Source organism: Cygnus olor, chromosome 4 (genome assembly GCF_009769625.2).
Source record: "Cygnus olor isolate bCygOlo1 chromosome 4, bCygOlo1.pri.v2, whole genome shotgun sequence".
In the NCBI taxonomy this organism is placed as follows: domain Eukaryota; kingdom Metazoa; phylum Chordata; class Aves; order Anseriformes; family Anatidae; genus Cygnus; species Cygnus olor.
Window position 1 is genome coordinate 16,832,535 of NC_049172.1, and position 17,116 is coordinate 16,849,650.

General features: G+C 33.5%; 1 protein-coding gene across 2 annotated transcripts in view; it reads right to left on the reverse strand.

Moving 5' to 3' along the window:
* Positions 1-17,116, reverse strand: part of SGCZ (sarcoglycan zeta) — a 444,208-nt gene that overhangs the window by 25,947 nt on the left and 401,145 nt on the right. For both annotated transcript variants that reach the window (XM_040555999.1, XM_040556000.1), the window contains exon 6: positions 1,307-1,379. In XM_040555999.1, coding sequence (XP_040411933.1) covers positions 1,307-1,379 — 73 coding nt within the window. The remainder of the gene's footprint in view (positions 1-1,306; positions 1,380-17,116) is intronic.

Below are 17,116 nucleotides of genomic sequence, written 5' to 3' on the forward strand. Positions count from 1 at the left end.
AACATAAGTGTTGTTGTTTCATTTTTTTTTTTTAATATAAAATTTTTAACAAGTTCATTATTAGTGAGAAGGCAGAAAGCTGAATGAAGATTCAGTAGAATTCTCATTAATTAAGTTCTCCTTGGAAAAATGAGCTGAAGGAATCATGGAGTTGGAAAACATTCAGCAGCAATGGGCATCATGGTAATGAATAAAGCCAAAAGACAGGAGAGGTGAACGTCTGAAATATAAGTTGCACAAGCAACATGAGGTGATTTTAACACTAGTGAAGTCAATCCTGAAGACACAGGCTAATCTGTTTTACCATACTTTTGCATTTTTATACCATTATTTAAATATTAGAAATAATTAGACAAAGAATGGTCTCCACATTCTTTTAAGTGAGACAAGTTCCAGCCTCTTTCTCAAAGTTTTGGGCCTCTCGAAAATTTTGTTTGCGTGGACAACTTCCTGCACATGATTTCTGCAATAATCCTTACTGATCTATTATCTTAAATACCTTTGCAAATATCAGGAAGGACATTTAAGCAATATTTTCCTGCAGCAATTCACTGTAAACACTGCTAGGCAGGTACAGCACACTTCTGGTGAGAGAAACACAAGAGAAGACCTTTGATTTTCTGTGATAGTCATATATACTAATTATCCATCCATGTAGACTACAGATCAGTATTTATTGGGGCACATGCAAGAAAAAGCTTTCACTGTATATTTTTCTAAATTGTATCTTTCTTGGTCTACAAAATCTAGTAAGTTTAAGACTTGATATGTTACTATTTATTTATTCCTCTACTTTTGTGAATATGGACAGCAAACTCTGTATTTTTTTACATTTGCAAAGGTAGACTCACTTGATAATGAAATTTTGAAGTGTATGCATGGAGTATTCAAAAACCAACAACCCAGAAACACCACTTAAAAAAATGTTTATACATATATATATATATGTATATTCAATAACAGCTCATAGGAAAACAAAATCTGCATCAGATGCAATTAAACAGTGCTGTAGTCAATTAATCCTAAAAATGTTCCATACGTTCCTATTCTGAACACTGGTGAAAGTATATTTCTCAAGTATTCTGCTACAGGAAGCGAGTCTTTCCAAGAAGTAATGTATTTTACACTTTGTGTGATAGAAGTTTATAGATTTTTTTTGACTAGTTAGAACAAATTGGAGTTTACCCGTGGTTTGGATACGTAAGAGTCATTAAGCAGACAGTGATATCTACTATTTGCTTTTAATCAAGACTTAATTCACTTTGAGAATACTTGATCTTAAAACAATTCTTTGAACAACACCTACTTGAGATCTTGGGAAGGTTCTGCTCTGATATGGGGTGTCTCCACAGAGTGCCCAAACACTGCCCCTTCCGTGCCTAAAATACATAAATAAAATACAGTAAAATTACTTTGAAAAATAAAAACACATTGAAATGTATGATCACAAATTCATTTTTTTAGGGTAAAATATCTGATTGAGTCCTTTGTTAATGCCTATCAGTGTTTCTTCATACTTACACTAGCATTTCTATGTCAAAATCTGGACAGATCACTTGAGACATTAGACTACTGCTTATCAGTAGGTGAATTTCACATAAATATCTGAAAACATTTATACAACCAAACTTTTCAGTGCTGACTTGCTTGAACACTCATTTTAACACTGCAGATGGATTGCTTTTCCGATAAGAAAAAGAATATCATAATTTTGTTTGCAAAAAAAAAAAAATACACTAACAAAAACACATTTTAAAAGTACCTACTCATTTTGACTGATGGCCATTTTGATTACTTAAATTGAGATCTCAAGCTTCCAAAAGTTTTGAAATATCAGTCTTCCATCTGAAGTTGCTAGCCTAAATCTCCAAGAGTTCCTGAGCCTCCTTCCATCAGCCCTTTGACAACAATGCTTTTCAAAGAGACTTATTTGGAATGTCCTTTTTTAGTGTGTGTGCTGGTAGGGGATGAGTACCACCTACCACTCAAAATCCAAACAGAGAAAAATGGGTTCCTATTTCCTAAGACTGAAATTATTCTCTACTGACTTTTAATTTCTATAACCAGACCCAAGCTGCATATGAAAAGTTCACATTTGTAGTTTAATGACTGAGACTTTTCATTGAAAAAAATGCTTTTTGATGAAAAATTTAGGGCTCTGAGAAATATTCACTGAAGTTATTTGGAAAAAGGCAAATTTCCACACAATTCATTTTTAAATGTAATAATTTTTTTAAGAGAAAAAAAATAGTATACATATGATTACCGCAAGTTTTTTGTTAAAATAATAGAATACTCAAGAAACTGACACATAGGGAACAGCACTATAAAATCAGTATTTCTCTTAACTCTCAGACACAAAGACTGAACACATAACAGCCATTTATATCACTCAATTTCCATTTTATGGACAGAAATAGTCTACCTCTGCTGTTAGGCTTTCAAATGTTATGGAGAACCACAGGCAAGAAAAAGAAGCACATCTTTACACCTAAAAGTATTCACAGAGGTGCTGTGTAGGATCTGCTTTTTAAACCTGATGTTCCCTTGCAATTCTGCTACCTTTAAGGACTAGGAGTAGCATGACCGTATAGCCTTAATTTCTGTTACTCCAAACTGAAATCTTACCCCCATCCATAATGGCATGCAAAAAATCCCAGTGGACCTGAATACTGTGCATCAGAGGGTACTTGCAGATCACATTCACCTCTATAATCAGCAGATTTAAATATTTTCAAGTCCAAGGGTTCTTTGTATTTTTGAAGGTGGAAATGGGATATGAAGACGCAAAAAACTGCGCAGAATATCAATCTTATGAGAAGACCACAGCTGTAATGTTTGGAAGAGCAGAATTAATGCAAAGATGCATAAAACATTAGTATAGTGATGGGTCAGACACTAAATCAATCAGAAGTGCCAAAGATAATATTAGGGAAAGACTGATAATAGAAGATAAATGACAGCTGGTTCTAAGCCAGTGTTAACATCTCCTATTTTCAGCAGCATTTCTTAAAAAAATTAGAGGATGTTTTCTCCCTTACAAAACTGAAATTTGGACAGAAAGACTATCTTGTTCAAACAGACTGAAAATCTAAGCAGGCAGAGTTAATCTGATATAGTTAAATAAAATATGATTAAAATTCAAACCAAACCAGATGTGTTTCTTTTGCTACTTGAAGATGTGTGTTTTTTTCTCCACTCACCCAAAACTGCAGGTATAACAGCTTTTGTGGTAAACACTTTATGCTCAAAAAACACGCTATCAAAAAAATAACAAGGAAGAACATCTCCCTTTTACTTTACACTGTAAGAAAAGCAGGCATATATAATTCTCTCATATTTAGAAAGGAAAGTGAGAAAGATCAACCAAACAGAATTTACTGACATGTTTCAAGCAGTAAATTAACAGGATCAAAAAAAATGGAAAGAAACTACATAGAAAAAGGGAGACACGTAAGCTTGTTAAGTATTGTTTAAAAGTACAAAACAGAAGAGAAGCTACAGGAAGGTATTATTTATTTTTTAATTTATTATATAGCAACCTTGTATTGCTTTGATGAGAAGTTAGATCATGTTCTGTACTGCTTAGGAAATGGTGCTAGAAAAACTTTTTTTGTGCATAATATATATATAACAATAAAAATCAGGATTCAAAATGAATAGCATGATTTTTTAATGAAAGATATGTATTGTAGGTATTTAATCACTTTCAATATTAAAATGTTTATTTTTTACAGAAATAAGACAAGGATGTAATAATTGTAGTCCCTGACTTACAGAATTGTAACCAAGACCTACTTTGAGATGACTGGAATTCTAGACAGAGACAAAGAAAAAAAAAAGAAAAGAAAAAAGACTTGAACCTTCAAGCCCTTTCAAGTACAGCTCAAAAGGAAGTAGTTAGGGAACTGAATTCAAAGGAACATGAGTTAGAATGGATAGCTATAGAAAGTGAACCTTTCAGAGGAAATAAAATAGCAAGGGCAGTGAGTACGTGTAAAGGATGTAAAATCAAAAGTGTAAGTGTAACTGAATAAAATTACTCCCACCTCCAGCTTCCAGTGGAAAAGAATGAGTTAAGTAAAGACTTCACTAAGGAACAAGCATCTGTGAAGACAAAGTCTTGGTCAAAGAACAACAGTCTCTATAGAGTTTGCTGGATAAATCTCAGGAAGTAACATCAGTCAGGCAAAAAGGCCAGAAGTGTATTTATAGAGAAACCTATTTATGCATAGCAGATTTACAAACACCAGACATCTAAAATACACTTTTTTGACACAAAGCAGATCAAAGTAATCCTTTCAGCCCAAGCAATAGTCACACATTTCCACCAAAACTGAAACTACATGTGTATTCAGAATTCAGAGAGACCAATGTAAACTACTCATTTCTGCTCCATTTACTGGTTACTGAAATTCAGCCTTTGGGAAATGATGAGTTTTATAAAATCAATGGAAACACAATGTTGATACTTGGTACTGGATTATATTCAGTTACGTATGTGCACGCTGAAGAATTTTTGTCATTTATCTAACAAGCAAATGATTGTTTATTGATTTATGAGTTAGCTCACAGAAATACAATGGTACTTTTTAGTGACTTAATAACAGACTGGAATAAAATGACCAGCACCCGAGCATATTGCAAAAACAATACAAGCTAAAGAGTTGATAAGCCAAGAATCAAAAACTAATAAATTATTTTGCTGAGAAAAATCAACCATATATTAGCATTATCCCACTCACATTCTTCTTGCAAGAACATCACCTCAAATGCACTGACAATGGATTTGCGTAGCATTTTGATGTGCACAAATTATGTAGCACTGCAGCATCACAGGCACAGTTGAATCTTATTGTCTTGATCTTTCCCTAGGCTTTTTAGAAATGTCAAATAACAATATGATGAAGTACTACGATTATGCAAGTATTAGGCTGTAATGCCAATTTGTCCTCCGAGTTACAGTGTTTAAAGAAGAATTTGTAATTTTTTTATCATTTTTGAGGCTTGCCATTTAACTCATTGTAAATTCATTATTAAGTTAAAGCATCCAAAGATTTCACAGAGAAATATGAGTAATTAATCAAGATTGCTTTACCACTGCAGAGACCTTGAAAACATAGACTTTTTATTCTAAGAGTTTAATTCCTATTAAAAAACCCTCAGTACTTAATTCTTTCACCATGTGCACATAGCTAAAAGTGTCTTTGTGGGATTAGATAGCCACTGTTCAACACTAAGACCTTGGAAATGTTGACCACTGCCAGACCGAAAAAAAACCACAGAGGTATTTGTCTAGACATATCAAGAAAGACCACAGAAAATACTTACTTATTAAAAGCCCAGTTATTATAAATTATCTTGGGCAGATTAGAGACCTAAAGGAGTCAGAATGCAGCTTCTGGACCACACATTGATTGTGCAGCTCTTCAAGGCTTTTAATTTAAAAAAAAAAAAAAAAAAAAGGGGGTGGGGTTGGAAATGTAATTTAGCTAGATACTTGTATTAAAAAAGCATGATGAAACTGGATTTTTCCTAGGGAGGAATACAGAACTAAAATTAAAGAAGTTAGGTTATTTTGTGGAAACACATTGGCCTGATTGTTGGGATTTCAATCTTGCAGAGTCTCTCAGCAGCAAAACTGACTAAGGCTAAAATTTGAATTTATGGTATTGATATGGCCACATAGGAGTCATAATACAGGCAGGAAGCTGTAGTATGTCTCGACTAGATGCAGCTGTTTATATGTAGACTAAAACATGAGCATTGAAGGCTTCAGAGATAAGTCATTATTTAAAAGTAATTTCTGAAATGAATGATTTAGATTCATTACTCAAAGACCTTGAACATGACAAATGTTTGATGCATATTTTTTACATGGCAACATTACTAGAGTAAAGACTTGTCCTAAGCCTTTCATTTTGGTAAGAAATGTGACTGACTTCCTTGATAAATTAAAATTCTGTATCTTCAGTGCAATAAATTTTGATCAAAGCAAATCCAAACTCCAGTAAATACTTGAAAAGTTGCAACAAACAGTATTTATCTTCTCAAGTCATGGTAACTTGCATAGAGTACAAACATTTGATACACTGTTTAATAACGGTGTGCAGTTAAGACTCCTCCTAGGTAGATGTTGCAAAGCAAATAAAACTGGATTATGCCTATGTATTTGTTAACTCTAACATTTACTTGCTTATAGGTTCATATCCAAAATTTATGTTTTGCATAGTTTACTATGCTGAAAAAGTGAATCAATTTGAAAAAAAAATTTGAACTGATCATAGGAGTAACATAATTAAATTAATAATTGCATATGAATATTCTAAATACTACTTCTTGGATAAAAAAAGTCATTATAAAATAAAACTGCTGAGAATTAAAATTAAAACTGAGTATTTCTTCAAAACTGAAATGAAATTGAAAAACATAAGGGTTTTACAAATAACAAGTTTTAAAAAATAATAATTTTCATGACATCGACTTTTTTCCATAGAGTACAAATCAGAGATAAATATGAAAATAGAAATGATTAACAACAATTTTCTGCTTGAATTGATACAGTCCTCCTGAAAAGCTACAAAAGCTATATATATATGAATAGATTTAAGCCTTACATTTAAATTTCACAGCAAATAACTGCTAAAAAAAAATAAAAAAACAACGTTATTTCCTCAATATCAATGATAGTCTGTATTATTATTTTTTTTTCTTCTTGTAAAATGGTGTAGATAATTCAGGGTTCACAATAGTGGGAAACAGAGTAGAAAATGTCCTTGTCAACATTCAAAAATTGAATTTTAATTGTATTATTTTTGTAATTAATAGATCAAAAAGGGAGACTGTATTTCCGCTTGGTTTTAGAAGACAACCCTAGTATTTGGAAAACCCAGACTTATACTATAATGAGTACTTAATTCAGTTACAAATTAGAATAGCTGTTTCCTTGATGAAAAATTAATGAGTCAAAGAAAGAGAGGACAATCGAACAGTCAGTAGCTTGATAACCAGGGTACTCAGCTAGGATGTGAAAAAATGGGACATGAACTTGCATCTCCCAAGTACAAAATGAAGGCTTAAACTTCAAGACTAACTGAACTACCTTACCATTTCATATTATTTTTTACTACAAGTAAAGTGTCTTGCATTTGTACAGAATGCTGTGGAAAAACTTGGGAATCTCACAAGGGAAAATGTGAAAATAAGAACACTATTTCTCACCTAGTTTCAAAAGCAACCAGTGATAATCTCCCACTTTGAACTTGAAAGTTCTCTGATGTTTTGGTGCTCACCTATATAACCCAGCCAGGAATGTCTACACAATTTGATTCAAAAAGATCTAAAAGAAAATAATTCATGATTAGGTTTTTACAAAAGGAAAGGATATTTGCCCTTCAGTTAGATATTCCATGATTAAATGGTTTGATTTTGAAAAGTACAAAGCTCAGAGGAATTTATCAGGAGTTCCTCTGCTAATTCTAAACATCTCATTAGTTGCCTAACTTAGGAGTAGAAATGATTTATATTTTGTCTATAGCCAAAAATGAGAAAATGGTATCTCTAAGGTTTAGTTAACTACTGATACTGAACTGAGACTAGAGCACCAATTTTCCCAACCTAATTAAGCTTTTGCTTTTAACATTCAATCATCAATTGAGACACCTGAATTATATCTACATTGGAAAAGCTTGGTTGGAAATCTCACTTTAACTATATCAGAAGTCATCTAAGTCACCCTTAGTGTTAGAACTGATTGACAGGGTGCTTATACAGATATATAGGGTGTTTAAGGAAAGGTTGGACTTGACACTTAGGGACATGGTTTAGTGGCTGACATTGATTGTAGGGGGATGGTTGGACCAGATGATCTGGGAGGTCTTTTCCAACCTTAATGATTCTGTGATTCTATGATTCTATTTTAGTGGCAACTGCTTTATGCAATATATGGTATTCAAGACAAGCTGAAGATGCACTTAATGAATTTTGAAGTCATCACAAATATATGTTAGGACGGCACATATATCTGCAATTATATAACCAATTTTGTAATCAAAAATAATTATGATTTTATTAAACACTCAAAATCAACTGCAAAACTCCCAGCTGTTGGATAAAGGATTAGAAATTGTTTTAAGAACTTCAAAGCCTAAATTTGGTTGTTTTGTAGGGACATGTAATTTTCAGCTTGTTTGGATATCATACTTTCTATTACAGGAGCAAGCTTACCTCCTCCAATATTTAGAGTTATAGATCCTTACATGCAAGGATTGTGAATCATCTGTTTTATTTTTAAATGTAATTCTTCTTATCTTGCATAATCACTGGTTCTTTCTGATTTCAGAATATGTAAAATTATATCTCAGATATTTAATAATTTTAACTGGGTGAAAAAATATTATCAAACTTATGAGTTTATTCTGTGTTCCCAGACTTTGCCTGCCTCCATCCTTTCTTATCTCTTTGCATGCAAAAAGTGTACAAAATGACAACGACCTTTCAGGTGATTGTTTTACTACCATTTTCTACTCCAGAAAAATTATGTGCATTATGTCAGTGTATGTGCCAATGATCATGACTGTTTTTACTTTTGGCATTTTGTCACGGAACTTTTGAACTAGAAAGTTTTGTCTGGTGTCTGTCTTCTCTCAGTTTGCAGAGAGAAATGGTGCTATTTCTGGAAGCTCTTAAGATCTGCAAAGCAAATTTGAAATTCTTAGTTTAACCTGAAGGAAAACCTAATTTCAAGATAGATAGTTTCAATGTTTCAAAGGAATATAGCTATCAGAGAAAATTCAAGATGTAAAACGATCTTTGTTTTCAGGTAGATGGATTACAGAGCTGTACTCACTTCACATTTTTAGTATTTTGATTATTGGCTTTGTCAAATATATATCAATAATCTCTTTAGGAAATATGAAAAGAGACATATATGAAAAGAACCTGATCAACACCTGTGAAGCTGACAGATGGAATATCCCAAGTCATAAATCAATGCTTTTTCAGATACAAGGACATTTTTACTGTGTGGACAACTCATCTTAGCCTATTTATCTGGGAAAGGACACAACCTGGATTGCCATGTGGCAATTAGATCTTTGCAATTAGATCTGCATCTAGACTTTATGGTGAGATCACAAATATCTGCTGCTTTTTTGTCTGAGGACCTAGAACTGATTGCCAAGGTAGGCTCTGATGATATTGGTACATGGTGTTACTAAAAGCTGGAATGTGAATTCCATATTCTATTTCCTGTCTGCCTTCCTGTGAGAAGTTAACAGAATTTCAAAGACAGCAGATATCACAATGTCAAATACTTCAATGATATGATCCCAGTATCTGTAAGATTTCTGTATTTCTCAGTGTTTCTACCTTCCATGATAATTCTGCTTTTATGAAATATTAGCACTATCTACTAACAAGTGAGATTTTATGTTCTATACTGGGATTTCAAAAACCCAATCTCAAGATTTTGGAATCAATGTTGCAGAATGTGAGTGTGACTACAACATCACCAGTTTTCTGCTTGTGACAAAGATTTGATACAAGAATATAGAAAATGTGCTGAGGAAGAACATTTTCAAAGAAAGCTTACTTGCAATAATATGCATTTGCTTCTGTTCTCTACCATCACTGCAGCATAATGAAGAATTGTTATGATTATGTGATAATTACTGCTGCATTTTTACAATTTACTTGGGTTTTATTTATGCAAAAGGAAACCACAAAACAGTAGGACTATTATCGAGATTTTAAAAATAGATCTATTATATCATTTTTACTGTATAGCAATTAGGATGCCATTGATAAATTATAATCAAATATTCAGATAAATGCATTTGTTTACCCTCTAGAGGGCACTAACACACACAGAAAAAGTCTATCATATACAAGTATATAGTATGCATTAAAAAAGTCACTGTAGAAATGCCTTTAAATATTTTTGAATTCATGAAAAAAATAAAACATGAGAAGAAACCTCACACATTTTTATAATGCTGAAATGGACATACATTTATATAATGCATTTTGTGCCTGTTAAACCAAATTGAAACAAAAGTGTTAGTACCTCCAATTACTGAAAGAAGTCATCTTCCCTCCCCCCCCCCCCCCCCCTCCAAATATGAGAATATGAGAAATAAAATGAAGCTATAACGTCAGGTTGTTAGGAAGTTTCTATTTGATATTGCCACTACTTATCTTATTTATCGCCTATTACAACTGCCTTTTTTTTTTTTCCCCCCACACTTTATTAATTATCTGGGTTCCTCTCTAGTAAAGTACTCAGTTGAATATAGCGCATTACAGCCTGGCATTCCTACAGTGCAAAATGGCAAATGTCTTTACTGCAATTTTAAACAGAAATTCCGTAGCTACGAGGGAGATGGTGAATGCACAACAATACTTTTGTCTTTTAAGAATATTCTCACCTTCAAGTTCACATAGCAGTTAAGCAAACCTTTTAATTTAGCAACAAAATGGATGCAGATGTATTTCACCTCTTAACTGCAATGACTGTATACCAGCAACGGCCATGTTAGCAAACATGGGCCTATGTATGATCTCTGTTAATCACCAGAAAGACAGCATGCTTTCTGCAAGTAAAGGACAAGACATTATAGCTTGTTGCATTATGCTAAAGCTGGCCAAAATAAACATCTTTTCTCAAAGTAAGACACAAACGTTTTTGCAGGCAAGAACCACAAGAGAGTCGCCGTGCTCCTTACAGAGGCTGTGGGAAGAGGGTTTATGGAAGTAACTTACTGCTAGGTCTACCACTCCATTTTCAAGATTGGACTGAACTTGTCACAGAGTAATTTGTCAGTGCTGGTCTCAACATTCACCAAGGAGCAGTATCAGGAATCCAATTACAACCACAACTCAGATTACCCGGCAAGCCTCAAAACAGCCAAACTATGCCATGACTCTTGTGGCATAACCCTAGTCTGGTGTTTGCTCTTTTACTGTTAGTGAGTCAAAAGAGACTCAAAAATCACTCTGCAATACACCTATCACAAATTCACCAGAAGGCTTAAGCATTTTTAATTGCCTTGCTGCTAAGGAATATCTGGCAAAAAGCACAGAAAGGCTTTACTTCTGCATCAAAAATCTGTGTGGCCAGCTACCAGAGAAACCTGTTGTTCATGTCCTCTTAGAAACCAAGCTGCATTATATTCAGGTGCTTTCAGAATAGAATACTGAACACCAGGTACCACCAGGACTGTCAGGTCTGGGGAACAGAATGTCAGGCAGTTTGACAGCTATCTTGAAATCACTTTTTTTGCTTTAGCTTTTTTAAGTTAAAATTACAGAAATATCATATTTCCTATGTCCAACTATGAACAAAAGACCATGTTAGAGATAGTTTAAGAAACAAAAAGAAATCCTTTCTTAATTTGCATGTTCTTCAGACCATGTCTAAGAGTTATTTTCCTGCATTATTCAGTTAATTATTATAACGATAACGATTAGCAATCCAGTCTTCCAGCTCTCACTGATAAGATCCTCATTTGGAAAGACCTCTGTTCTTATATTCTTAACCTTCCAAATAAATTTATTTCCTTTAGATTCAATCTTCCTGGTCCTTTACTCTCACTCTGCCCTTCAGACATCTTAGCATAGTAAATAGTGTTGTTGATTTTTTTTCTTTTCAGCAGGGTACTCCCTCTGCCCCTTTCCTTGTTTTGTATTGAAAATTCCTCTTCTATACTATTTTTTCACATAAATACTTTCCCATAATGAAATTGTTCTGAGAAACTTTTAGTTTTGCTGTCATAAGGAAAAAAAAATTCATTAAAAGTTTAATTTCAGAAGCTCTAATTGATTTTTAGCTTTCATCCTAAATCTAAATATAAACTGGGTAGGCAAGACCAAGAATTACAGTGAGAAGAAAAAAACCTGCAACTATAAAAAGCCTGAAAACAATCCTGACAGCTCAAACATGAAACAAACTCGTTGATAAATATTCTTTCTGCACAGTATGCTTTATCTACTGGGTTTTCTCTACTCCACACTGAGTGTAAAAACACATTTAAAAAATCGTCCATCATTGGGTAATTCTGCTAAGATAAAAATAGCAAAAATAATGCAGCTGGTTTGCTTGATATGAAAATAAATATTTCAAGAAAAAGTGTTTCCCTTTGATGTTTAATGAGAAAAGACTTTCAGATGAAACTACCAACTCCAACTCGTGCTTTTGACCATAAACTAGGAAAAGAAATTTTCAAGTGAATCTAGCCTTCTGCTACCACTAGTATTTTGCTTTGTTGACGTTGGATACATCTTGTGTCTTGGCATGTGGTATCCTGGTACTTTGAAAGCTTTACATGTACTGTATCTAGACCTTTGACAACTATAACACTTTGCAGAAAGTGATGCAGAAAAAGGACATGAAAAGAGCAGTATTTCTAGTTACACTGTAAGCGACGTAAGCTACGGTACTTGCCTGTCACTTCTATCACACTTGAACTTAGAACGAGGATGGGAAAAGTCTTAAGGGAAAAGTCTCCACTTGAGCTAAATGACATTTTGGAATTTGTAAAGAAATAAGACTGTCTGGAAGAACTGGAAGACATTTGTGTGTGCATGAGTGTGTGTGTTATGCACAGTTGTACAATATGAAGTTACAATTTTAAAAAGAAAACCTTTTGGAAAAAAATAATAAAAATTAGAAATGATGGACAATGAAACGAATGAGAATGTATTTTAGAAATGTATCAAGCATAAAATATATGCTACTAGATTCATTTATAAGCACAGAAGAAAAGTAAAAGACAAATTATCTGCAGGGAATTTAAATACTTAATAGGAAGAGGTCCTTTTAAAATTATTTATAAATGTAAAAAGAATGGGAATGATAACTACTGCAGAAGGAAAACCAAGTGACTCAATAAAATCTCAGCCATGATCCAAGATCCTAATGGCTACTTATTACTCCAGTCTTTCAATGTTCCTCGTTGTGTTTTGGCTTCAGTGGTACAACTCACAGGACCAAAATTCTATCACACGTGCATTGTAGGATTAGTGTCAGAATGCTTTACTATTGGTCTTGCAGATTCAAATCCAAAGGATAGACAATGGAGTTCTGGAAAAGGTAAATGTGCTCATATCAGTGAGATAATTAAAATGACATACCATAAGTGAGAAAAATTTATAACAACCTGTGTCATTCATAGTTGCTACAAAAAAAAAAAAAGAAAAAAAAAGAAAAGAAAAAAAAGACTGCAGAAATACTGACTACTTAACTGATGAGTCCAGTCTAAGTACAAAGCTTTGGTGAACTTAGGAGTCAATTTAATTTATTTGTTCAGGGCTCATTCTTGCTTCTAAACAATTAAAAGGAAAGCCCTAAACTGATGTCAAGCTCCAGGTTCCTTCCACTTGATGGGGGTTTGCAAGGATGGAGAAGTTTTATATTTGCTTTGATAAAAAATTTCTATAGAATGAATTTACTGAAAAGAATGTTTGCTATCACAATGTTTTGAAAATGAGTACGGTAAAATACATCTTGGTATTTTAATTACAGGTTTTGCATGGGCAACTAAATTCCAAGGATTAAGCTTATCCAATAACGAAACAAACATACTTCTAATGCATGTCAAAATAGCTTGGATTTCAAATCCTAACAAGTCACAACAAAGTAATCACGACCAAAGCACCATAATGAATTATTTACTGAAATTCAAACAAGAATTAAAAACTAGAGAAATGCACTATGTTTACATGTTTCACAATGGAAAACTCACGCATTTCTACAGTGGAACTGCTTAACATAACTTTAAAAAAGTATATTACTTCTATTGTTAGGAAATTGTTTGAGCCTGGTGTTACTCATACATTTAAAGAAAGAAGCTATGCTGTCAGGGGTTCTTAGATCAGTCCCATGACTATAAAATTATTGTCACTATTGTGTTCATCTTATCGCAGCCTAAATAACCAAGTAACACTCAAATCTAGGAATTAAATTATAAGAAAGAGGAAAGAAGAATAAAGAGATGAATTCCTTAACAGAACTGATCAGCTGAAGTCTAAAGCAATTGAAAGGGGTTCTCCAAGAAAGATGCTTGGTCTGATCTGGAAACTCCATTCAGGGGCAACACCAATGCAATTTCCAGTTTCAAGACCGTATATGCTGGATGGTGCCGTTAGACTTCAAGCAAGGGGAAAACTTAATTGTAACCATGTACAGTATACTGTTTAGGCTTACCTTAAGATGCTTGTCTGATGATCAGGAATCAGAAAGAGGAGGCTTGCCACTGGAGCAGTGCCTGCTGTGAAAACCTGGTTTGGCTGACGGAAGAGTTTGTAATAGTAATGGTAGTAGGTAATGAAGTTCTATTCTATCTGAAAGACTTGTGTTCATCTTAATGACAGCTCTTCTAACAAACGAAAGCATTCACAAAGTAAAGAAATAAAGCTGTAAGTAACAGAAATAGTCAAGCTGTCAGTAGACTGATAATAGACGATAGACTGAATAGACTTGTCAAATAGTCAATAGACTTGTGGGTGGGATGGGGACGCTGGAGGACTTCATTGGAACAAGGCAGAGCAATGGCGTTAAGCCTAGATGAAGTGGTGCAGACATTGGAGTTAGTAAGCTTCTTGTCTGTCGCTGAAAGCCTGTCTCTGTCTCATATGCTGAAAGGCAGCAGGGAAATCCAAGAAAGTAGGTGCTGGCTGTACAAACAATACTTGCTGGACCTTGGTGCAGAGCACATAACCTTCCTTCTATAGCAGTAGAGCTACCCCAGCTCTCTCAGAGTAATCCATTATGCTATGACTTGCTAAGAATTTACAAAGAGACATCAGTATTGCTCTAATTAACGACATGGAAAATCTTAAGAAATTAATAGAATTATTTGCTATTCTTTTTCTTTTACATTGCAAAATAGAATAAAGGAAATTACAGTTAGTTTGAACAAAAATACATGCAAAAGTTAAAATGAGTGCTTTGTAATTTATAGACTTCATGAATGATTAATAGAGAGAGAAATGGGTAGAGCTGGGCACAAATGCATATATTGATCTTTTTTTTGTATACTACCAGCTTGATTTTTTCATACCAAATGTTTTATTAAATATAAAAAACCTTAAGGAGTATAAATAAAACTAACATGTTAGTTAGAATTATTCTAGTGTAAATTTCTGCCAAAATTCTGACTCTTCTATGAGTGTTGTAGGTAGAACAGCAGTATATTGCTATACTGCCATCTTCTAGACATTACTGAAACCTAAATGACCTTGCTAAATTGTCTGCAACACTCACTGTTTCACAATAAAAGCTCACATAATCTACTAATTTCACATTTTCTATAAATTGTTAGTAAATAATATGGACACTCCATATATCAACTTTAAATTATTATCCCATAAAAATATTCCTGTTTTTTAATGCAAGGGAACTTTTTTTAATTCCTGAATAAATTCAAGTGGGAGGTAGCATTCCTTTAGTTTGTTCTGATAAATAAGACCTCAGCAAAGCCCAAAACATTAGTCATGATGTATTAAAATGGGATAATAAATAATATGAAGCGTTTAAAATTATTCACAATTAAAAGATTCTATGTGGATTGCAGAACTACATGCAACATTTAAAATTAACACAAAGAAGATTAAAACAGGCACAGACTTGTGAGAAGTGTGCTAGTAATAGCTGCAAAGAGTAGGACACTGCTGCTAAGTTTACAAAGAAGGAATTTTATTGAATTCTTATTAGTTGGTTTGTTACTGGAGATAAAAAATAATAATAATAAAAATCTGATCTCCTCTAAGGCTCATTCTTTGCTGTGATCATTAAGTTCAAAACTAAATCAGGAACAACCATCTCATCCTCAACAGCTGTTGGCATAATTATGTGGAACAAAATGATGAAATTCTACATTCTCTACAGCTAAATTACTCCAGTGTTTCACTATTTTTTCCATTAAAAAGACTTTTATTTTTCCAGATAGAGAGGACTCCTTGTTTTTCAATAGGCTGATTCTCAAGGCCTCAAGACTGATATCATATTCCCTTTGATACTCTTTTCTTCAAGCTGAACAGCAACATCAACAACTAATCAATCTCATGGCTCTGGATTTTGTCCAGTTATTTACTGAACAATGGTTATGCCAAACTGGACAAAATGCTTTGGATAGGACCTTGCCAGTGTAGAGGTAAGCAAATCTGCAGGCTTTAGTCTTGTTTATACACTCCAGCATGATATTTGACTTTCTTGCATCACATGATGTTCTCAATTCATCTTGTGATCCAAAACTCTTCCTAACTTTTTTTGAGGATTCCTGTGAGTCTTACGAATTCTCTGCAATTTCAAAACTGACCACTGGAAGTCAATTTGATTTTGCTTTGTCATTGTGTTTTCCTGCAACTTTCAAAGAGGGGATGTTCTCATAACACGGTGGCTGCCCTACCACAATTTTCCTTCCCACGGATTAGGTACACTTCTTACATTACTTTTTCAAGACTGTGTCATCCTTATAATCCATAAATCTTTTATATAGCCTGCATTTTTACCTACAATTTTTCCTAAAAGATGGACGTCTCAGTAGTTAAAGCAGACAAGAGGCCCCCAAGCATTCCAAAATGCTATCACCAGATCCTGTGCATTAGATTTTTTTTTTCCATTTATAGAAAAGCTTCACCTGAACAATCTTTTTTTCATGTGCTTGTCAATATTACCACATATGTTCTTTGCCCTTTCATCATTACCCATGAGGTCTAACTCCATGTGCAAGTCTGAACCGCAGAGCAGTTATACATTCTTTAGATGCATCCATTTCTGCTTAAATATTGAGGGTTTTGCTTTTATGAGATGATTCCTATTACATATACTTTTATTTATTTATGTTGATTTTTGCTAGTCTTCTTTCTGGAATTTACATTACCCATTCTGAATCCTTATACACGTTTATCTATAATTCTGTCTACACTTAATCTTTATACATACTTATGCACTTTAGTATTTTCTGCACTTTGTGCAAACTCATGTTGTTATATACTTTTAATTCTAATATTTATTCAAAGGCTTATATACATTGATGATATTTTACTATAGCCAAAATGATGGCTTATTATGTTTGTGTCTTGGTGTGCTGAATTTAATGCTGTCAGACACTGTGAA